Here is a 23747-nt window from a genome sequence, read left to right as displayed (position 1 = left end):
TGGGTTTGTATCAGGTTTGTGTGGCAAGGTTTTGGTGGTGGGGAGATGGCAGGGGCAGCCTCTGTGAGGAGCTGACAGAAGCTTCCCCCATGTCCAGGAGAGCCAAAGGCAGCTGGCTCCAGGGGGGACCCGCTGCTGGCCAAGCAGAGCCCCTCGGGTGTTACTGCGTGTTGGGGAAGGTGAAACAGGAAAGCCTTATAAATATGATTGTCTGGCAAAAGATTTTCAGAATATGGAAACTATAAGTGAGATTGAAATGAAAGCAAGCTTTGAGATCCCTCAGTTACTGAACAACAGGAAAACAATGGCATGGCCAGCTGAAGGTGATCCTCTTTTGATGGAACAACACTCTGCTTGCAGACAGGCCCAAGGGTCAGAGCAGCCCCTACAGCTTGGCAGAAGGGGCCCAAAGAGGAGATTTTAGGGTTTAAAATGTAACACAGTGTGGTAATGTAATGATTCTTATAGGCTGTATGGAAATGCTGTAGGATTTGTATCTTGTACTAGATTGGTTAGTGAGAATCAGAATATTCAACACAGAAGAAGATTTATTGTATTGTAACGGGAACCTCGCTCTCTTAGCTCTTACTCTCTCACCCTCTCATCCTCTCTCCCCCTCTCTTCTCTCAGCCTGCTCTGAGCGGTGGCTGGCAGCTCCCAGCAGGGCCCTGCACCCAGGCCCTGTGCAATAAACCCCAAATCCCAGCAGGGCCCTGCACCCAGGCCCTTTGCAATAAACCCCAAATCCCAGCAGGGCCCTGCACCCAGGGACTGTGCAATAAACCCCAAATCCCAGCAGGGCCCTGCCCCCAGGCCCTCTGCAATAAACCCCAAATCCCAAAAGGCCCCTGCACCCAGGCCCTTTGCAATAAACCCCAAATCCCAGCAGGGCCCTGCACCCAGGCCCTCTGCAATAAACCCCAAATCCCAGCAGGGCCCTGCACCCAGGCCCTGTGCAATAAACCCAGAGTTCCAGACCTGGCTGCAGAGATCTCTCGTCTCCATCCATCCCAACCGTGCTACCCCCAACGCTCCAACAACTGTGCATTATCAGGGATAATGGATTTAGGGAGGAAAGAAGAGTTCTGGCATGGAGGCAATTGCAGCCAGAGAGGAATGAAGGTATGAGAGAGCAGCAGCCCTGGAGCCCCTCAGGTCAGGGCAGCAGGAGTGAGAGGAGGTGATCCAAGCGCTGGAGCAGGGATTCCCCACAGCCTGGGGGTGCCTGGGGGGAGCAGAGACCCACAGAGACCCACCCCGAGCCTGGGGAGCCCCCATGGCAGGAGAGACCCACCCCGAGCCTGGGGAGCCCCCATGGCAGGGCAGGTGGGTGCCCAGAGGAGGCTGTGACCCCATGGGAATCCCCACGGGAGCAGGGTCCTGGCAGGGATCATGGGCAGAGGAGCCCATGCAGGAGCAGGGTCCTGGCAGGGGCTGTGGGCAGAGGAGCCCATGCAGGAGCAGGGTCCTGGCAGGGATCATGGGCAGAGGAGCCCATGCAGGAGCAGGGTCCTGGCAGGGATCAGGGGCAGAGGAGCCCAAGCAGGAGCAGGGTCCTGGCAGGGATCAGGGGCAGAGGAGCCCAAGCAGGAGCAGGGTCCTGGCAGGGATCAGGGGCAGAGGATCCCCTGCAGGAGCAGGGTCCTGGCAGGGATCAGGGGCAGAGGAGCCCATGCAGGAGCAGGGTCCTGGCAGGGATCATGGGCAGAGGAGCCCCTGCAGGAGCAGGGTCCTGGCAGGGATCAGGGGCAGAGAAGCCCATGCAGGAGCAGGGTCCTGGAAGGGATCATGGGCAGAGGAGCCCATGCAGGAGCAGGGTCCTGGCAGGGGATGTGGGCAGAGGAGCCCATGCAGGAGCAGGGTCCTGGCAGGACCTGTGACCCTGTGGGTGGCTCAGGCTGGAGCAGCCCCTGAGGGACTGTCCCCACGGAGGGGACACACGGTTTGAGAGGGGCCACAGCCCCTGGGAAGGAGCAGCCTGCAGAGGGCCGTGTCCCTCCCACGCCTGAGCAGGGCAGGGGCTCCTCCCCTGGGGTAACCACACAGCCTCTGAACAGAGACGCAGCTCTCGCCCAGGATTTTGGAACCTGGGAAGCTGTGAGAAAGCTCAGAGAGAGTGAGAAACAATCCTTATCTATCTCCACTTGCTGCACCTGCTGTCGTGCCCATGTGGAATGTGTTATGGAGATTGTTCACCAAAGGGTGGTTTCTCAGCTGGACTCTGGGGATGCTGTTTGGATTCACTGACCAGTTGGATCCACGTGTGTGCGTCGTGTCTGTCTGCAAGGGCGATGGGTTTTTGCTGGTAGGACAGAATGGCACAGTAGGACAAGGGCGTTGATCAGCCCTCTGCAATCGCTGAGTCAATGCTCATCGTCCCCTGCTGCTGCTCTGCTCCGCCTCAGCAGGAGCAGGAACCCCGAGGTGGCCTGAGTGTGACCCCCACCCTGTCCCACTGCACCCTGGGAGGCAAGGGGGGAGAGCAGGGAGTAAAGCCGAGCCTGGGATGGGCAGGGGGGTGAGGGGAACCAAAACCCAGTACTTTTAGAATTTATTTTTATTTATTTTGCTTTTAATTGTTTGGGGTTTTTTTTAAGAATTTATTTTAATTCTTGTTACCCTACTCTGATTTGATTGGTAATAAATTAAACTAAATTAAAATAAATTCAATAATTTTACCAAATCAAGTCTGTTTTGCCCACGACAGTAATGGATGCGCTTTCTCTGTCCTTATCCTGAGCCATGAGCTTTTCTTGTATTTTCTCTTCCCTGTCCAAGTGAGAGGGGGAGTGATGGAGCAGCTCTGGTGGGCACCTGGCACCCAGCCGTGGTCAATCCATCACACCTGTAATGCCAATTACCTTCCTCTGGCTCAGGTTAGAGCCCGTGGAAAATCCTCTCCGCGTTTTGGGACTAAGGAGCACAGTCAGATTTAAATCTGGGATTCAAATGCCCCAATCCAAAGGGTCCTTCGCTGGTTGTGACACTGGGAAATCCATCCGTTTTACTGCTGGAGTTGGAATTTTCCCGATTGATCGGACAAGCTGTAAAGTAACAACACATTATATAGAGGATCAACATTATAGAGTGGGTCATAAAGTAACAATATATTATTCAATGGATCCCCATAAAGTAACAACATATTGAATAATGGGTCACCATAAAATGGCAACTTCTTATACAGTGGATCTCCATAAAGTAACAATATATTATATAATGGATTACCATAAAATAACAATATATTATATCATGGATCACTATAAATAACAACTTATTATATAATGGGTCACCATAAAGTAACAATATATTATATAATGGATCTCCATAAAGTACAACATATTATATAAGTACTTCACTTGCAAAATTAATTTGCATAAACATATTAAAAAATTAAAAAGCATGCTCCCGTGTCTGAGTGGAATTTCAGGTCTCCAGTTTGGTGTGAATTCCATGGATCCTGTCCAGGCTCAGGGATGTTTTTCATACTTTCATTCATGGATTCAGGGGTTGGTTCCTGTCCTTTTCCCTGCAGTGCACACCCTGAGAGCTCCCGGGAAGCATCTTCCCACTTTCCCACATTTCCGCCTTTCCCACCTTTCCACCTTTCCCACCTTTCCCACCTTTCCCACCTTTCCCACTTTCCCGCCTTCCCGCTTTGCCTTCCCGCTTTCCGCTTTCTCACCTTTCCCACCTTTCCCACCTTTCCCACTTTCCCACATTTCCCACCTTTCCCACCTTTCCCACTTTCCCACCTTTCCACTTTCCCACTTTCCCACCTTTCCCACCTTTCCCACCTTTCCCACCTTTTCCCACCTTTCCCACCTTTCCCCCTTTCCCTTTCCCACCTTTCCCACCTTTCCCACCTTTCCCCCTTTCCCACCTTTCCCACTTTCCCACTTTCCCACCTTTCCCACCTTTCCACCTTTCCCTTTCCCACCTTTCCCACTTTCCCACCTTTCCACTTTCCCACCTTTCCCACCTTTCCCACCTTTCCCCACTTTCCCACACTTTCCCACCTTTCCCACCTTTCCCACTTTCCCACCTTTCCACCTTTCCCACTTTCCCACCTTTCCCACCTTTCCCACTTTTCCACCTTTCCCACCTTTCCCACCTTTCCCACTTTCCCACTTTCCACCTTTCCCACCTTTCCCACTTTCCCACCTTTCCCACCTTTCCCACTTTCCCACCTTTCCCACCTTTCCCACCTTTCCCACCTTTCCCACTTTCCCACCTTTCCCACCTTTCCCACCTTTCCCACTTTCCCTTCCCACCTTTCCCACCTTCCCACTTTCCCACCTTTCCCACCTTTCCCACCTTTCCACCTTTCCCACCTTTCCCACCTTTCCCACTCCTTTCCCACCTTTCCCACCTTCCACCTTTCCCACCTTTCCCACCTTTCCCACCTTTCCCACCTTTCCCACCTTTCCACTTTCCCACATTTCCCACCTTTCCCACCTTTCCCACCTTTCCCACCTTTCCCACCTTTCCCACCTTTCCCACTTTCCCACCTTTCCCACCTTCCCACCTTTCCCACCTTCCCACCTTTCCCACCTTTCCCACTTTCCCACCTTTCCCACCTTTCCCACCTTTCCCACCTTTCCCACCTTCCCCCTTCCCACCTTTCCCACCTTTCCCACTTTCCCACTTTCCCACCTTTCCCACCCTTTCCCACCTTTCCCACCTTTCCCACCTTTCCCACCTTTCCCACTTTCCCACCTTCCCACCTTTCCCACTTTCCCACCTTTCCCACCTTTCCCACCTTTCCCACCTTTCCCACCTTTCCCACCTTTTCCCACCTTTCCCCACCTTTCCCACCTTTCCACCTTTCCCACCTTTCCCACCTTTCCCACCTTTCCCACCTTTCCCACCTTCCCACCTTCCCACCTTTCCACCTTCCCACCTTCCCACCTTTCCCACCTTCCCACCCTTCCCACCTTTCCCACCTTTCCCACTTTCCCACCTTTCCCACCTTTCCCACTTTCCCACCTTTCCCACTTTCCCACCTTCCCACCTTTCCCACCTTTCCACTTTCCCACCTTTCCCACTTTCCCACCTTCCCACCTATCCCACCTTTCCCACTTTCCCACTTTCCCACCTATCCCACCTTTCCCACTTTCCCACTTTCCCACCTTTCCACCTTTCTGCTGGAGCCTCATCCTTCCATGTTCAAACACCTCCCCACATTGCAGGGACTGTCCAGGGGTACCCGGGGGGAGGGTGGGGCTGATTCCAACCCTGGATGGGACAAAGGCAGGGACAGAGAACTGGAATATTTCCTTGTGGCCTCGCACACACCCGATCTCCGTGTGGGTACGGGGTTGTGCCTTCCATGGTGTTTCCAAAGTGCTCCTTCCTGCTCTGACCTGGGACTGACACTCCTGTAACAGCCAAAAATGATGCCCCGCTGCAGCCTTTTGTTGTAGTTTGGATATTTGCCCCTTTGTTGTAGTTTGGATGTTTGCCCCTTTGTTGTAGTTTGGATGTTTGCCCCTTTTTGTTTAATTTGGGTATTTGCCCCTTTGTTGTCTGGTTCATCCTTCCTGCCTTCCTCTGGACTGTGGGATCCATGAGGGATTCCCAAAGATGCTGTGAAAATTTGATATTTCCTGCACCATTTCTGCTGTAAAGCAGGGTTCATCATCTGCAGAAATTCCTTCTGGGACACCCAGTCTGGGAATTGTTTCTTTTCAGAAACCCTGGTCACTTCTCTGCCCTGGTTGGTGCAATGGGGAGAGCCCTGGTGTCATGGGAAATTGGGAAATAAACTCTCCAACCAATTTGCCAGGCTGGAAAGTTAACACAGCTTTATTAGGAGTGTTGGATGCAGGGGGAATTCTCCCCAAAGCAAGCCCAGTACCCTCACAGACCAGGTTACATTCCTGAAACTAATACATATTCATCACAGTTCCTGAATACAAGCATGTATGCTAATGATCTCTGAGGAAATTATTGAGGAATTGCTGAGGCAATTATTTTGGTGTGGTTCCAGATCTTCTGATGAATCTTTTCTCCTTGGGAGTATTTACCATATGTGGTCAGGTCATAAGGTACTTCTCTTATCATTCTTTGTTCTGACACACAATCCTTGCTCTCAAAACAGACATGTAAGCTAGTGCATATTAATCATTAATATCAGTTAATAAGGAAGCAGAGGACTCAGTGACAGGCAGCCTCTGAGGGTGTGGCGCCTCTGATTTGATGTGTATTGGTCTTTAAACAGATTTAAAGGCACTTTTTAGTGGTGCTTTTTATGATGCCTGTTATTTTTACACTCAAAACTTGAAAAATTATTTTTACTCTGAAAACCTCAGTGCTTCTGCCAGAGACTTCATTTCCCAGTGAGCTCCCCTGTGTCGCTCCTCTCCCATTTTCCTCATAAGGTGTTGGGGAATTATCACCTGTTTGCTGGATGCAATCCACCATCCTTCAGGGCTGTTTTCAGGACCTAAATTTGCCACTTTCTCTCATTGTCAGCCAGGCCATTTGCAATATTCACTGGGTTTCTCTGAGTGGATGAGCTTGCATTGCATTATTGCCACTTTCTGAGGCGGCTGCTCACCCTCTAACCATCTCTGTATTGCTTCTTGTCTTGGTTTGGACAGGTGTGTGTTGAGGAAGGCAGGAGCCTCCCCTGAAATGGAAAATGTAAATCCCCTCTGAATTATTATAATTTTGAAATTGAGGGGCTCTCAGGCAAAGATATGGGAGCAGGAATAGCAGTTCTTTATTAGGGAAGAAATAAAAATAGAATAGAATAGAATAGAATATAGAATAGAATAGGAATAAAATAAAATAAAATAAAAATAAAATAAAATAAAATAAAATAAAATAAAATAAAATAAAATAAAATATGCAGTAATACAAAACAGAGACAGACCATGCCCTGCCCCCTGTGTGTCAGGGGGTGGCACAGCCCCATCCCATGGGGGCTCAGCCCTCCTGCAGTGCCAGCTGTGCTGCTGCTGGAGCAGGGATCCTGCACAAGGGGGGAGTTTTCCTCTGCAGCTCCAGGGCTGCTGCAGATGGGCCTGGGCTCCCTCTGGCAATGCAGGGCAGCAGAAAGCTGCTCCTCTGGCAATGCAGGGCAAAGGCTGCTGTGGTATCCCAAAACCTCAGATTGTATCCAGGCAGGAATGCTTGGCTCCTCCCCTGGGCGCAGCATCTCCCCGTGGCATGATGGAATTTTATCAGCCGTGCAGGGACACTCACTGGCCATGGACAGGAGATAATTAATAATTAATGGCCCATGGACAGCAGAGATCTCCTGGAGGGAGGATTGGCTGTGGGGGAGATAAAGAAAAAACTGCCCCATAGACAGCAGAGAACTGCCCCAGCTCTGACAGATGGGAATTGCACACACACATTCCTTGTAATCCAGGACGCCTGTCTGTGTTCCCTGGGGATCCCTCAGGGGCTCACAGCCCTCTCTCTCCTTCCAAAGGGCTCCACAGGCACGGAGCCATCCCAGAGCACACCCAGAGCCAGCCCATCCGTTCACAGCATTCCAGAGCACACCCAGAGCCAGCCCATCCATTCACAGCATCCCACAGCACACCCAGAGGCAGCCCATCCACTCACAGCATTCAAAGAGCACACCCGGAGCCAGCCCATCCACTCACAGCATTCAAAGAGCACACCTGGAGCCAGCCCATCCACTCACAGCATTCCCACAGCACACCCGGAGCCAGCCCATCCATCCACAGCATTCAAAGAGCACACCCGGAGCCAGCCCATCCACTCACAGCATTCAAAGAGCACACCTGGAGCCAGCCCATCCATTCACAGCATTCCCTCAGCACACCCAGAGCCAGCCCATCCACTCACAGCATTCAAAGAGCACAGCCGGAGCCAGCCCATCCATTCACAGCATTCCCTCAGCACACCCAGAGCCAGCCCATCCACTCACAGCATTCCCTCAGCACACCTGGAGCCAGCCCATCCACTCACAGCATTCCCAGAGCACACCCAGAGCCAGCCCATCCACTCACAGCATTCCCTCAGCACACCTGGAGCCAGCCCATCCGTTCACAGCATTCCCAGAGCACACCTGGGCTCAGCCCCTCTGTCAGCGTTCAGGAACACATAATCAGGAATGATTAAATGCAGGTGCTTTTATTGAAGAGCTCTGGGTGTCAGGGCTACACAGACCCAAATCTGACTCTGACATGGGTTTGGGATGAACAGGTTTTTATATTCTATCATTATATAACTTACATATTAATTATTAAACTGACGTTCTATTGTATACCTTGATTTCATCCAAGCCTGGTTTCTCGTGATCCCCCTCAAACCCCTAACATAGTTCCTCATGATTCTTTAAACAATAATTATATCTAATCACATCTAACAATTATATCATTTATCATATACTGACTACACAGGTGCAGTTTCACATGATAAAAGGTCTAACATTTCCCAGGGCCTGCTAAGCATAAATTTCTTTCTAGCTCCCCGAATTTCCCATGATTTTAAAATCTTTTACTATCACATCCATTCACAGTATTCCAGGGCTCTGCCAGTGCCTCCAGCTCTGCTCTCTGAGCCCACGTTGGGGTCTGAGCTCTGCTTTCTCCTGCCCCATGTTGAGCCAGCACTGCATCACTGCTTTGCAGCAGCTAACACAGCATTCCTGCCTTTCAGCAGCCAGCCCTGCATTCCTGCTTTGGGGCAGCCCGCGCTGCATTCCTGCTTTGGGGCAGCCAGCGCTGCATCACTGCTTTGCAGCAGCTAACACAGCATTCCTGCTTTGGGGCACCCAGCGCTGCATTGCTGCTTTGGGGCAGCCAGCGCTGCATTCCTGCCTTTCAGCAGCCAGCCCTGCATTGCTGCTTTGGGGCAGCCCGCGCTGCATTCCTGCTTTGGGGCAGCCCGCGCTGCATTCCTGCTTTGGGGCAGCCAGCGCCGCATTCCTGCTTTGGGGCAGCCAGCGCTGCATTCCTGCTTTCCAGGCCCCACCTTGCCCAGAGCTGCTCCCACCCACGCAGGGTTTGCCATCATCTCCCTCCGGAGGAGTCTCCTGAAGATCCTTGTGGCCGAGGGCGCCTGTTCAGGGTGGATTCTGCATCCCAAGCCCACCCTGCGCTGTCCATGCTCCTCGAAAGTTTCTGCTCCAGGTTCATGACTGGGCAGCAGATTTCACAGAATTCCCAGAACCACAGAATTCCCAGAATCACAGAATTCCCAGAACCACAGAATTCACAGATTTCACACAATCCCCAGGTTGGAAGAGACCTCCAGGATCATCGAGCCCAACCCATCTCCAACCCCTCAACTCAGCCCTGGCACCCAGTGCCACATCCAGGCTTTGTTAAACACACCCAGGGGTGGTGACTCCGCCACCTCCCCCGGCAGAACATTCCAGAACTTTATTCTCGGGTTTGTTGCTGCTGAAATGGCTCCCCAGGTATTAAAGAGTCCTTTTTCCCAGCCCTGCTTTGGAAGAAGAAGTCAGGATTCCTTGGCTCTGCTTTCCAAGGCTGTTTATTTTCTCTTACCTAATACATTTTTTTCTGACCTGCTGAGATCTGTCCAGCAGGTCGGGTTGGGGCACACTGACTGCCCTTGGGGTGGTGTTAACTTTTTATACTAAGAACCACGTGTGCTTTATTTACAATCATTTCCCAGTACCTATCACCTGTGTTAGACAGTCTGTCTCTACTCTAAACCAATCCAGAAGTGTCACCATCGCAGCAGAAGATGGAGGACAAGAAGGAGGAGGACAGAACATGCCCAGATTCCTCCATCCTGCCTCTTGCACCCCCATTCTAAAACCCCAAATTCTACATTCACCCTGTGACAAGTTAACTATCATTCTATTCAAACCCTTGTGGCTTGTAACTCCTCACACAAAGTTGGGAATTGTTTCCATGGGCTAAAATCAAAGGCACAGGTGTCTGTGACTTCGTGCCAAGGTCTCTGAGCCCCTGTCAGGGTCTGGAGTCACCCAGGGCAGCCAGAGCAATGTCCTGGGTCCTGACACTTTATCACCCTTTCTGTAAAGAACTTTTTCCTGATATCCAACCCACATTTCCCTTGGTGCAGCTTGAGGCTGATCTATCTAACAGACAGACTTGGGCTCCCAAAGCCTTTTTTTCAGGAGTATGAACAGTTTGGCAACACCAGCCAACCAGAAAAGTGGCTGATGAACACCAACAAACGTTTGCATTAATTACAGCCGGGTGATTCTGTCAAATCCATTTAACAATGTTTCTCAGGGGTTATTCCTTGCTTTGTGCTTCCTCCCTGTATTTTCTTTCTTGTTTTTGGATGATTAACACAGCAAAGGATAAATTTTTAACTACTCTGTCTGCAAAACTTCGCATCTTGCATCCAAAATATGTTTTGCTAAAAGCAGGGATGCATCTGCTCCTGTGTGTGTCTCTTGATGCAGCCTTTTAATTTGGATTTCCGTTATCTCCAAGAGCTGTTTTCCAGGTGTTTTCCACCACCCTTCTTTATTTCTAGTACAGTTAAGCTGCTCTCCTCATTGTTTCTCTCCTTTGGTACAATTTGTTGGAGGTGAATCTACACAGGTTTGTGGAATCCAAGCTCCTTCACAATTTGATTTCCTCAATGCAGCTCCTTCCACTGCTGGATCTGCTCTTCTATTTCTCCCTGAGCATCCGAGCTTTTATACATTTGAGCAAAGAACCAGCCCTCATTGGTTACCAATTACTGAACTCTGCTATTAATTAGGACTCCAGCTCCTCCTTGCTGGGTGCATCTCCCTCCTGATGTGATCACCCCACAGGTGCAGCTCCTTCCTCCCTTTGAGTTGGGATCCCTTCTGAGTGGGTGGTCAGTGGCTGTGATCTCCTGGTGCCAGAATTACCGTTTCCCCTGGTCCTGTTCAGTCTGACCACGCTCCCGGTGTCTCTCATCCATCCCGCTGCTCTTGGGGTTCTCTTCCCTTTTTCTTAAGAGAAGACAAGCCCAGCCTATGAGGTTCTCGATGTAATTAATGATCACAAGTGTCCAACTATGGCTATGAGGGACAGCAAAATCCTCAGTGGTGGCACTGAGCAGGGAGGCAGCAGCGACATCCCTTCCCAGTGGATCCAGGTGGAGAACAGCCCATGGCTGGGGAGGAGGAAGGGAGGGGAGCCCTTCCCTCTGTGAAATGTGGAGAGCTGTGGGTGCAGCGTCCAGGCCAGGCTGGGGCTTCATGGGGCAAGGAGGACGGAACATCTGGAGTCCAGGAAAGGGGCAAAGCAATGCCAAAGGGACTGGAGCACCTGCTGCATGAGGAGGCACGGGAATGTTGGGGTACCAAGGTGTACACTTGCCTAAGGGCAGGGAAGAGGAGGGAGCCAGGCTCTCCCCATGGAGCCCAGTGACAGCAGCAACAGGCACAAACTGCCTCCGGGGATTTGGGGTGTTTTTGCAGAGGGGCTGATCACACTGGGTGCCCAGAATGGGCTGCCCAGAGGGGTTGAGGAGCCTCCAGCTGGGAAGGCACCCTGGCTGTGTGAGGGGCAGGAGGACCCCAGATCCCCGCCAGCCCCAGCCCTGCTCGTCAGGGCTGGCTGAAGGAGGCTGTCCAAGTCACTGTCCAGTCTGGGATAAATGTCTCCTGGGAGGGATTGTCCCACTACAATCCTTCTGGCCAGCATGGCCTTCCAGCTCCAGGGCACTGATGCTCTGGGGGAATTTTCCCATTCGATACCAGTGGCCACAGCAGGAGCAGCTGGAGCAGGGCCTGGAGTGGGGATCTCCAGCCTCGAGCTCGTTCCCAAAGGCTGTGCTCCCCAGCTCCTTCGCCCCTTGGAGCAGCCTCCTGCCAGAGCCAGGGGGCCACTGAAAGCAGCTGCTGTGGAGTGGGAGGGTGCACACCCTGCCCTGTGCTGCCTGCACTGAGCACTGACCCCACTGCTGCCACATCCCCATGTCCTGCCAGGCCCAGCATCAGGAGCAGCACTTCCTGCTCCAGCCCTGCCCTGCTGCCCTTCCACCAGCTGTTGGGATGTTATCAAGGAATTTCTGGCTGGTTTGGGTGCGGACATCCAGTCCCAACCAGGGCCACAGGCAGGGACACTTCCCAGAGACCAAGCTTGAGACCCCGGTGAGGACCAGGGCCACCCACCAGGAGGCTGAACCTCCCCCAGCTGCCTCAGAAGCCTTCATCCCTGTCCTCTTGGTTGAGAGCTGAGACACAGAGCCCAGCACGGTGCCCCCTCCCCACCCACAACTCCAGCCCTGACCCATCCAGCAGCACCCAGTGTCCCTCAGGGCTTTCCCCCCACTCCTGGAGCTCCCACGTGGATTTGGCCACGTCCTCCCACAAAGGGCCTGTGTCTGTCCCCTCCCCAGCTCCCCCATCCTGGGGAGGAACTGCTTCCCTGCTCATGTGCCACCTGTGGGCAGGTGGGTGCAGCCCCCTGTGCCTGGCTCAGGGGAGGTGAGGGCCCCTTGTTCCCATCCCTCTGCCCCATTTGCTTCCCACTGCTCCCACACCGGGGGGCTGTGAGCATCTCCTCCCCCCTGAGGAACGCGGTGTGTCACCTCCTGGCCCAGAGAACACACGGCCTCGTTCCTTCCCTCTGCTGGGGGGTTTGTGCTGCTGGCCCAGCTGCTCCTGCCCAGCCCTGGCCCAGCTCATCCTGTCTCCCACTCCTGAGCCCTTAGTCCCTTCCCAGTGAGCCCTTTCCCTGCTCCCAGCGTTTGTCCCTTCCTGGTAAACCCATTCCACCACTCCCAGTGAGTGGTTTCCCCATCCCTGGAGAGCCTCTTCTTCATTCCCGAACAGCCCGTTCCCAGTTCCTGGTGACCCCGCTCCCTCGTTCCCACTGAGCCTCATTCCCCATTCCCGGTGAGCCTATTCCCTCATTCCCCATTCCCGGTGCGCCCGTTCCCAGTTTGCCCAGTCCCTGGCCCTGCACAGCCCCAGCTGCCCGCACCCCGCACTCGCTCACGCCTCGGTTTCCACCGCGTTTTATTACAAAACCGGTGCGGGCCGGTCCCGGGCCGGTCCCGCTCCCCCCGGCGCTGGGGCCGAGGCGGGTTCAGCCCGTGCCGGTGCCGGTGCCGAGCGCTCCGCAGCGCAGGGGCCGAGGCGGCGGCTGGAGACCGGTGCAGCGCCGGGCTTCGGGGGGCTCGGGGTGTCCGGGGAGCTCAGCGCCCCACGGCGTCGAGGATGCGGCGGTTGGAGTCGGCGCGGGCGCGCTGGCTCTGGGCGCGGGCGAGCAGCAGGAGGTGCCGCAGGAGGTGGAACGTGAGGTCGATGGAGAGCGGCGGCTCGTCCCGCCGCCCTCGCCACGGCCCCGGGGGCGGCGGCCCCAGCGGCGGCCACAGCGGCTGGTCCTGATCGCCGGTCCCGGCCGCCGGGATGGAGCCGTCGGTGGTGGCGGGGCGGGCGGCGGCGGGCGGCGGGCGGGCGAGCAGCAGCAGGAGGGTGAGCAGTGCCCGCCGCATCCTCGGTCCCTCTGCACCTACGGGGCAGGGGCTCAGCGCCACGGCACAGACCGGGCCGGCGGCGGAGGCCCGACGGGAACCGCGGCCCCGGCGGCACGGAGCCCCCTCCGCGCCCGGCCGCCCCGTTCCGCCCCCTCCGCGCGCCCCGGCCCCGGTGCCGCCCCTGCCCGGTTCCCGAGCCCCGTACCCGGTGCGCTGTGCCCGTGCCCTGTTCCTGCCGGTGCCGGCGGCGCAGCGAGCGCGATCGGTCCCGCGGGAGCTGAGCCGGCGGCGCGGCCGGGGGTTATATCGGCCCGGGAGCCCGGGCTGACGTCAGCGCCGGGCACGCACCGGGCGGCGGGGGCGGGGGACAGGGGGGCACCGGAGCGGCGGGGAGCGGGCCCCCGGCGGCGGGACGGGGTTGAGGGACGGGGGCGGAGCGGCAGAGCCCGCTCTCCTCGGTTTCGGGAGCCGCCACTCCGGTTCTGTTCTGACGGCCACCAAAGAGGCACGGCGGGCCCGGGGCCGGTGAGAGCAGGTGCCTTGGGCCGTGCTAACCCTCGCTTCCCCGGTTCCCCGGTTTTCCGGTCCCCCCGAACCCTCTCGCGGCTCTGCCGCATCTCCAGCCGCATTCTCCGCCGCTGTCCGCGGTGCTGAACGGCCGGGACGCTCTGGGGCACCGGGGCCGGTGAGCTACGCCCGTGAGCTCCCGGCGAGCCCGCAGTGAGCTGTACCGGGCTGAGCCGCGGCCTCTCGGCGTGGAACCCTCGCGTTCCCGGGCGGAACGGCCGCGCCGAGCAGCGGCGTCCAAGCAAAGCTCGGGGCGGCGGGGGGGATCCCTGGGCGGAGGCGGGGATGCCCCGAGCACCGGCAGCCCCGGGACAGGACGGTCACGGGTGGGACCCCCATCCCGGCCGTGGCTCGGTGTCCCGGGCAGAGCGGGCGCTGCCGAGGTCAAACCGCGGGGCCGAGGCCGCAGACGCCCCGAGCGCAGCGGCAGCACTGGCCAAGTCCTGTGAGTCATAGAATGAAGGCACCGGAGCTGGCAGCGCCGTGCTGGATGCAGGGTGTTCCGTCGGGGCACCAGCACCGCTGCCAAATGGTGAGGTGGCTGCTGGGGCTCCACACTCCTGTTGGCAGCCCCCCTGAGTGCACCACACTGCTGGCAGCCCCCCGAGCGCCCCGCATGGTGCCCGCAGCCCCCCGAGCGCCCCGCATGGTGCCCGCAGCCCCCCGAGCGCCCCGCATGGTGCCAGCCGAGCTGACACCCAGCACCGATGCTTCAGGGGCCGGATCAGCGGTGCAGAGCCGGACCAGCGAGGCAGAGCCGGGCACGGGGGCTCACCCGGCCCTGGCATGGTGTGTCCCAGCCCCGGGGCACAGGGGTGGCGGGGCACGGCCCTGCCCGCAGCGAGCAGCACACGGTGTCGTGCCCCGTGACGTGATCCGGCACGAAGGCTGGCACCGAAGGCTGGCACCGGCCCCGCTCCCCGCAGCGGTGGGGCAGAGCCCTCGGCAGGGGCCGGGCTCACCCCCGAGCCCCGACAGCCCCGTGCTGTGCCGGCTGCTCCCGGGGACAAGCGGCTCGTTCCACGTGGCTCCTGCCGTGCCCGCAGCTCTCTCACTGCTGACACCCCGGAGGGAGCTGCAAGAGGCTCAGCACCTCAGAGCTGCAAATCCCTGCCACCCCCACACCCACCCCGCTGGCTGCAGAGAGCCTGAGCCCCACACAGAACAGGGGCCCCGGGGTAACGGTGCCATCCGTGCATGTCACATCACTGTGTGGCACAGCCCCAGCCCTGTGCTGCTGCACTGAGCCCTGCTGGGGGGGAAAGGGCTGCAGCTGCAGCCCCTCCTGTCCCTGCCTCACCCCCCAGGCCTCTGCAAGGTTTGCCCCCTCTGTGTTCCAGGCTGTATCCACCCGGCTGGAGCAGCCCAAAGCTGCCTCAGCACAGAACCAGACCGTGGGGAGCATGAGGAGGGCAGACAGAGAACACCCTCCTGAAGGCCACGCTGGCAGAGCCAAGGGGGTGCTGCAGCATGGGGATGGCTCTGTCCAGCTCTGTGGGGCTGCAGTAGCTTAGGTGAGGGGACCAGGGCTCCACAGAGCTGAGAGGAACCACCGTGGTGCCACCAGCTCCACTTGGAGCCCCTGGATGTGCTGGGCAGGGACACTGGCAGCTGGACACTGTCTGTGAGTGGGACACTGTGTGTGCTCACTGCCACTGTAGGGCGAGCATGGACACATCCCCAGGGCATGGACACATCCCCAGATATATGGACACACATCTCCAGACATGGACACACATCTCCAGACATGGACACACATCCCCAGAGCATGGACACATCCCCAGACATGGACACACTTCCCCACAGCATGGACACACATCCCCAGGGCATGGACACACAGCCCCAGAGCACGGACACACAGCCCCAGACATGGACACACAGCCCCAGACATGGACACACAGCCCCAGGGGCAGCAGGCAGTGGCAGCTCCATGGGGTTTTTCTCTGGCACAACAGGCAGGGTATCAGACAGGGTGGATTGTGGCCCTGGTCCAGACGCAGCTCCAGCCCGACCCCCAACCCTTCCTGACCCCTCCCTGGATGCACAGCCCTGCATCAAGCATGCCCTGACCCTGGGGGAACACTGCACCCAGCATCAGCACTTTGGCTCCATGGCTTTGGCTGCTCTGCAGCTGTGGAGGCACCATCACAGCCCATGGAACAGCTCCAGCAGGACCTGCTGACCCCTAAAGCACCATCCCCCCTCTGCCAGAGCCCCCTCCCCTCTCCAGCCCCTGGGGCAGCCCACCCCAGCAGCCTGCAGTCCCTGGCCCATGCTGGGTGCCTTGAGATGAGGCAGAGTGGAGCTGTTGATCCAGAACAGAGCAGCTGCTCTGGAGCAGCACCTTCAGGGCCTGGGGGCATGCTGGGCCACAGGGGCCATGGCAATCAGAAGTGAAGACCACTGTTTATTGATGCTTTGACTGCCCACAGCAGAGCCACAGCAAACCCTGTCACTGCCCAGCCTGCAGTGACCCCAGCTCTGTGCCCCTGGCACAGCCAGCCCAGGGCCAGCCCTGCTCCATTTCCACTCCTCTTTTCCCTCGGGGTGAGCCATGGGGAAGGTCAGAGCGACACTCGCGGCAGGAGCACCCTGTGTGCAGGGCTGGGAAATGGCTGAGCACAGATGGAGAAGAGCGTCATGGGCAGAGCTGCTGCACAGCACGGTGAGAGCAGAGCCAGGCCTGTCCTGGCACCATCCTCTCCCTGGGGCAGCTGCGCCCACAGGGGATGGTGCCCCCCTGGGAGAGGAGCGGGGTGGCTGCTGCAGGACCCTGTGTGTCCCAGCCTGCCCATGCCACGCTGCCCACTGCCAGGGCTCAGGGTTCCAGTGGGATCAGGCAGGGCACAGGCTGGGCACTGCCAGGGCTCAGGGTTCCAGCGGGATCAGGCAGGGCACAGGGTGGGCACTGCCACAGGACTCAGTTCTTGCCTCACATCCGATTTGCCTTCCAGGACAGGTAGCAGTTCCAGACAATGGCAACACACTGGACAACAGCCAGCCTGGGGGCAGAGGGGACAGAGGGGACAGGGTCTGCAGCTGCCAGCTCAGGGGCAGGGCCTGGGCACCAGGGCCACAACCTTACCTGTGCTGCAGAGGCACAAAGTAGAAGTTTGCAATTTGCACGGGGGGCCAGATCTGGGCAGAGAAGGGGAGGAGAGGTGAGGAGCCCTGCCAGGGTCCCTGTCCCACACCCACCCCTGCCTGGCGCTCAGGGTGTCCCACAGAGCCCACGGCAGCCCCATGGAGGAGACGGGACAGGACAGGGACAGGGACAGAGATGTGCCAGCACTCACACAGTAATTGGTCACCAGGGCATCCATGTAGTCCTGGAAGAAAAAGGAGGTGTGAGCACTCAGAGCACCCATCCCTGCCACTGGTGCCCAGCTCCACTGCTGGGCACGGAGCCCCGGCAGCCCTGGCCATGCCTTCCCAAGCCATGAGGGTGGCACAGAGAGGGCGACCAGAACCATCCCACCGAGAGCCCTTTGTGCCACAGGCGGGGCACAAGGCTTGGTCCCCAGGGAGGGCTGTGAGCCCCTTCCCAGCTCAGTGCTGCCCAGGCCCCTCCTGGGCAGCAGAGATGGAGCAGGGCACTGAGCTGGCACTGCTCTGGGAGCCCAAGGTGCTGCGGTGTCCTGGTGCCACAGCCACGGCCGTGTCACAGCCCCGTCCCAGGGCAGCAGGACGAGTCCCCGGGCAGCCCGGCCGTGACTCAGCCGGGAGGGCAGGCTCCCGGTGGCGCTGGCCAGCAGCCCAGCCCGGGGTGATGGATGCTCTGCTGACGCTTCTCTGCGTGCGGAGAGGCGGATGCGCCCCAAGCCAGGGCTGAGGGCGCTGCCAGCGCTGCTCCAGGCCAGCCCAGCACCCCCGTCCAGGCCAGGGATCCCAGGGCACAGCCTGCACCCATCACCAACCACAGCAGGATCCCTGGGGAAGGCAAGGCAAGATCCATGGCACGAGCTGGTCAGGATGAGCAGGGGAAGATGGATGGAGTCCTCAGAGTGCTGCCCATGCCCACGATCTGCTCACGTGTGCCCTCAGGGTGCTCAGAGCACCGCATGCCCCGGCTGTGGCTTGCACAGAGCCTGAGGAAAGCAGAGGTGATGTGATCCTGCCCCGGGATCTCCTGCCTGCACTCTGGGGCAGGATGAGGGGCACGTGCTGGCAGTCCAGGTGTAGCGGGCTGGAGACTGGGTGCCCCCTTGCAGAGGAATGAACCCAGCGTGGTGGCACTCAGGCAGAGCTCCAGCCAGGCTGGGGCCGTTCACAGGCAGCACCAGTGAGAGAGGCTGGTGTTGCCGCTCCTGGCAGCCACACGACCACCCCAGCGTGCCTCATCCTGTGGCAGGTGGGCACCCACTCCCCAGTGACTCACCCTGCACACGCTGACTCAGTGTTCACACTGGTTTCCAGCAATTACTGCTAATGGGAGTCATCTCGGTAATTGCTCTGGAGCCCCAGCCAGGAGCAGGGCTGGACAGCATGCCCATGGCACCCGTGTCTGGCCCAGGTGGGACCCCAGCACTCGCCCACAGGGCACCCGTGCCAGAGGAACTGGCCCTGGCACCAGCACTTGGACTGGCAGCACCCAACACACCCAGGGCCCTGGGTCCCAGTGCCTGGGCACGGACACAAACGGGAGCAGCCACCAGGGCCAGCACAGGGAGGAGCTGCCAGGGCCCCACAGGTGCCCAGGGCAGCAGCAGCAGCACTCACCTGCTGGATCTTGGACCAGTTCTCCTGCACCGAGAGCCCGTTGGTGGCCCCTGTGACAGCCAGGAAGCAGCCAAGGAAGCACGGAGCGAAACCCCCCTGCCAGAGAGGAGCCCCGGCTGATGTGAGAGCTTGTGGTGCTTGGAGCCAGGCTGCCCACGGGCAGCCTCTGAGAAAACGCCCACCCAGCCCTCCACGGCACTGAGGCTGGGCCCAGCTCAGGCACTGGGCTCTCAGAGCAGGCTGGAACCTGCCACAGGTCTGTCCTGCCCCCACTGCCCAGTCCCACATAGCACCCTCACCATGTCACACCAACCTGGTCCAGGAGCACCTTCTTCACAGCCACAACTTTTGTATTCCCTGGGATGAGCCAGTCCAGGATCCTGTACCAGCTGCCCACAACAGGGCCCTGCATGAGCCAGGGGGTGAGGAGCAGCATCTGTCCTCAGGGGTCAGGGCTGGGGCCTCCAGGGCTGGTTACATGGCCCTGCTCCAGCTCTGGACCACAAAGACAAGCTCGTCCTATGCTGCTCCTGCTCCATGGAACTGGCCCTGCCCATGGCTGCTGGAGGTGGCACCAGGATGGCTCAATTAACAATCCACCACCACAGTCCCACCCTGCTGAAGGAGCCCTCCCATCCCCTTATCCCATCCCATAATCCCACCCCATCCATCCGCACTCACCACAAAGCAGAAGCCAATGCCCATCATTTTCAGGGTGCGGGGGCAGTGGTGCCCGTGCAGCCCCCGCTGCTCCACCAGCTGCTGTGCAATCACATCCCCAGCTCCCATCAGGGCCCCTGCAACCAGCACGGCCCGTTTAGGCAGGCCAGACCCCTGTGCGACCTGCCCACAGCTGGGCACCCTGCCCAGGATGCCTGAGCCTGTTCAGCCCTGGTGGCTCTGTCCCAGCTGCAGCTCCCCATGGCCTGCACCAAACCCCATGGCATAGGGGTCCCACCCTGCCAAGCGCCTCAGGGCTCTCACTGCAGCATCTCTGCTCAAAACCGTGTCCAGCTGCACCTGGACATGGGGCTGACCCATCAGCCAGGCTCCACGGTGCTCTCTGAGCAGAGCCTGCCCAGCTGCTGCCCATGATGTCCACTGCAGCCTCTCCCACAGCAGCCCCAAACCTCTCCCTGGGCACCGGACAGCCTCTGCCCACTGTGATGCCCTCCCTGCAGAGCAGCTCTCTGCCCGGGCCGGCTCTGCCCACTGTGATGCCCTCCCTGCAGAGCAGCTCTCTGCCCGTGTCCCCCGCCCCTCCAGCCGGGCTGGGCAGAGCGTGCTCCCCGCTGCCCAGGCTGCCCCAGCCCCTTGCCACAGCCGCTGCTGGCACAGCTCCTGGCCCTGTTTCTGGATCAGTGTCCCCGGTGGGGCGCTGCCCGGCTGGGTCTCTGGCAGCTCCTGCTCCATCCCACACCCCTGACCCTTTCGACGCAACTCAGCTGGCCCAGTGCTGCCCCCTCCAGCTGCTCCCCCGGCCCCGGCGGCTCCTGCTCCCTCTCCGCACTCCCCCCGGGACGGTTCCCTGGCAGGTCTCCAGCCCCGCTGCCGCTCGGCTCCGTCCTCGGGAGCCCTGGGCCCAGCAAACCCTCGGCCTGATGGGCACAGCTCCTGTCCCGACAGCCCCAGCCACGAGCAGCTCGGTACCAGCCCTGCCCAGGGGACTCGGTCAGCGGTTCCCCATGGACAAGGGCCCAGCTCCGTGTCCCCACACCACGCCATGCAGTCCCTGGAGCTCAATGGCAGCGCCAGCCCAGGCTCTGCAGCCCCACAGAGCTGCTGCACTCCCAGCAGGCTGCTTCACAGGCTCCATGTCCCACCCCCGACCAGCCCCAGGATCTGGGAGTCGGTCCCCAAGCCCCGAGAGACCCCACACCCCCCATGAGGGCAGAGCAGCCTCACCAGCCCACGGGCCTCAGCAGCACTGGGCAGGGGGCGGGGGCAGGCACGGGACTCCGGGCCAGCACAGCCAGAGCACCGGCGGCTGGCACGGCAGCACTCCCGGGAGCTGCTCTCCTTGGAGCTGCACTGTCCGGAGCTGCACTGTCCAGAGCTGCACTGTCCGGAGCTGCACTCCTTGGAGCTGCACTGTCCGGAGCTGCACTCCCTGGAGCTGCACTCCCAGAGCTGCACTCCTTGGAGCTGCACTGTCCGGAGCTGCACTCCCTGGAGCTGCACTCCTTGGAGCTGCACTGTCCGGAGCTGCTCTCCTTGGAGCTGCACTCCTTGGAGCTGCACTGTCCAGAGCTGCACTGTCCGGAGCTGCTCTCCTTGGAGCTGCACTCCTTGGAGCTGCACTGTCCAGAGCTGCACTGTCCGGAGCTGCACTCCTTGGAGCTGCACTGTCCGGAGCTGCACTGTCCAGAGCTGCACTGTCCGGAGCTGCACTCCCTGGAGCTGCACTCCCAGAGCTGCACTCCTTGGAGCTGCACTGTCCGGAGCTGCACTCCCTGGAGCTGCACTCCCAGAGCTGCACTGCCCAGAGATGCACTGCCCAGAGCTGCACTCCTCAGAGCTGGGAGCAGGGGCACAGCACTCATGGAGAACACAGCAAGCACTGTTACTCATCCAGTGCTGAAGGCTCTGGGTACAGTGTCCAGAAGTGATGAGGTTGTGGGGAGGGACAGACGTGTCTATACATCCCTTCCTGGGCCTGGGGATGCAGCCAGATCCAGCCCCATGCAGTGACTTTGGCAGCAGTGCCCAGGGTGCCACCAGCACAGCCCAAACACAGCTCCTGAGTGGGGCTGGAGCCTTCATGCCAGCCTAACCTGGTGCCCAGGGTGCCTAGCCGACCCCCAGGCTGATGTTCTTGTGAGCAGAGGACTCTGAACGGGGCCCAAACCTAAGTAGGGCACCACCATCTCCATGGGCATGGCACTGCCTTGGCAGGAGCAGGGCACTGCTCTCCACAGGCACAGGGACAACAGGGTCAGGGCTGCAGGCACGTGCTGCTGCCCACTGTGTGCAGGCAGGCCCTGCTGGCAGCCTGGCCCAGGGCCCAGCATGCAGGAGGCAAAGCCCTGCTGACCCCGCAGCCCTGGGACTGCAGCGTGGCCAGCAAGGGTGCCCAGGCACAATGGGCACAGCCAGCTGCCAGCAGCGCCCTGGCCCAGCCCCAGCTGGCAGCACGGGGGTCCCTGGGAGCAGCAGGAGAAGGCAGAGCAGGAGGCTGGGATGGAGCTGGCACAGGGCACGGGGCCTGGGAAGCTGCAGGGACACTGCACAGGCAGCAGGTGAGGGGCTGAGCCTGGCCATGGTGGGGATCACCTGTGGCAGCTCCGAGGAGAGCAGGAGCGCTCGTGCCCCCCTGGCTGCAGCTGGGAGCGCCCAGCAGGGAGAGCCCAGCCCGAGGCTGGTGCAGCCATGCCCAGCAGCAGCCCAGCAGCCACAGGTCGTGCCCAGCCCTGCAGACTGGCAGAGCCCTGGGCAGGGGCTGTGCCACAGCTCCCAGGTGAAGCAGCACCAGGCAGAGCACAGCCAAGGCCGGAGCCAGCCCGGGGCCACGCCGGCAGGGGAGGCGAAGGCAGGGCCAGCCCCGGGCACCCCCTCCCAGTTCTGCCCTGGCCTCTCTCCAAGCACAGGGGGACGTGCTGCCAGCAATCGACTCCGTGACAGCCGATAAAAATAACAGCAGGAACAGCTAAGGGGCCTGGCAGCGCCCCAGGCAGGGGGGCACCGTGCCACCCCCCCGCGGCCATCGGGGCCGAGGGCCAGCGGCTGCACAGGGAGGGGAGGGGAGCCCCCAGCTCAGCTCAGCAGGGCACCCCCAGAGCCCCCAGCCCAGCAGGGCACCCCCAGGACCCGGGGCTGTGCTTTCCTGCACCCTGGGCAGGCGGGAGCAGCAGGGCAGGGGCAGCAGGGCAGGGACAGTCAGGGCGGGGGTGACAGGGGGGCTGCAAGCAGGGGGGGGCAGCAAGGAGCACGCAGGGACCCCCCAGCTCCCACCCATCCACAGCACAACCCCTGCTCAGCGCCAGGGACACACGGAACAAGCAGGACACACTCTCCCACCACCCAGACTCGGCCTCAGGTGTGCTGGGGGGAGGGAGCAGAGCAGGGGGCAGAGCTGCCTGGTGCCCCAGGGCTACAAATCCTTGGAGCAGCAGAGCCACAAGGGGCAGATTCCTGGCACCTCACGGCTCTGCAAGCAGCAGCAGCGCTAGGGAGATTCAATGCCCTGTGCAGAGCTCTCTCCTCAGGCAGCAGCTCTGTGCCTTCACTGCTGAGTGCTGGCAAGCACAAAGAGCTGAGCCCTTGTGACTGCTCAGTGCTACAGCTCAGCATCCATCCCCTCAGGTGAGAGGGGCCTGGGACAGTGTCCCCCCGGGTCAGGGTGGGAGGGCTGTGCTTCCTGACAGTCCCCACGAGTGCTCTGGCTCCAGCACAGAGCCCTGACAGAGCTGTCCTGAGCTGGGAGCTCCAGCACAGAGCCCTGACAGAGCTGTCCTGAGCCAGGAGCAGGTCAGGGCCCCTCCCTGGTGTGACACACGGGGGTCCCTGCCGAGCCTGGGCCATAGCAGCACCTCCTCCCCCTAAGACAGACCTCTGAGGCACTGAAGCACCCCTGCCCTGCCTCCTGCGCAGTGACGGTGCCTGCACAGTGGGGAGAGAGGCGAGTGCCCGGACAGGCCGTGGCTGTGGCGAGGAGGGGCGGCCAGGAGGGGCATGAGTGGGGCAGTCTGTGCGCCAGGGCAGTCTGTGTGCCGGGGGCTGTGTGCCAGGGCAGGGGCTGTGTGCTGGGGCAGGAGCTGTGTGCCGGGGCAAGGCAGGGGCTGTGTGCCGGGAAGGAAGGCAGGGGCTGTGTGCCGGGGCAAGGCAGGGGCTGTGTGCCGGGGCAAGGCAGGGGCTGTGTGCCGGGAGGAAGGCAGGGGCTGTGTGCCGGGAGGAAGGCAGGGGCTGTGTGCTGGGTCAGTGTTCCATGGGGAGCCGTGTGCGGGGCCGGGGATCTGAGGGCCTCGGGGGCCGGGCCCGTCCCTTACCGGCTGTGAGCGCCTGCGCCGCCCCGGGCCGCCGCGCCAGCACCCGCCCGCAGCCCCTCCAGAGCGCCGCCATGGCCCCGCGTG

At 59.9% G+C, this 23747-nt stretch overlaps 1 protein-coding gene across 1 annotated transcript; it reads right to left on the bottom strand.

Moving 5' to 3' along the window:
• Positions 1-16325: 16325 nt before the first annotated feature.
• MPV17 (mitochondrial inner membrane protein MPV17) lies at positions 16326-23719 on the bottom strand. The gene is made up of 7 exons (XM_030945275.1): positions 23664-23719; positions 19360-19475; positions 18992-19084; positions 18679-18774; positions 17256-17288; positions 17045-17097; positions 16326-16961 (listed from the first exon to the last, which is right to left on the bottom strand). Exons 2-7 carry the CDS (start codon positions 19465-19467, stop codon positions 16892-16894), a joined length of 453 nt encoding a protein of 150 aa, XP_030801135.1. The 5' UTR covers positions 19468-19475; positions 23664-23719; the 3' UTR covers positions 16326-16891.
• Between the last annotated feature and the right edge of the window lie 28 nt (positions 23720-23747).

This window comes from Camarhynchus parvulus, chromosome 3 (genome assembly GCF_901933205.1).
Source record: "Camarhynchus parvulus chromosome 3, STF_HiC, whole genome shotgun sequence".
Lineage (NCBI taxonomy): Eukaryota > Metazoa > Chordata > Aves > Passeriformes > Thraupidae > Camarhynchus > Camarhynchus parvulus.
This window is presented reverse-complemented; position numbering and strand designations above follow the sequence as displayed.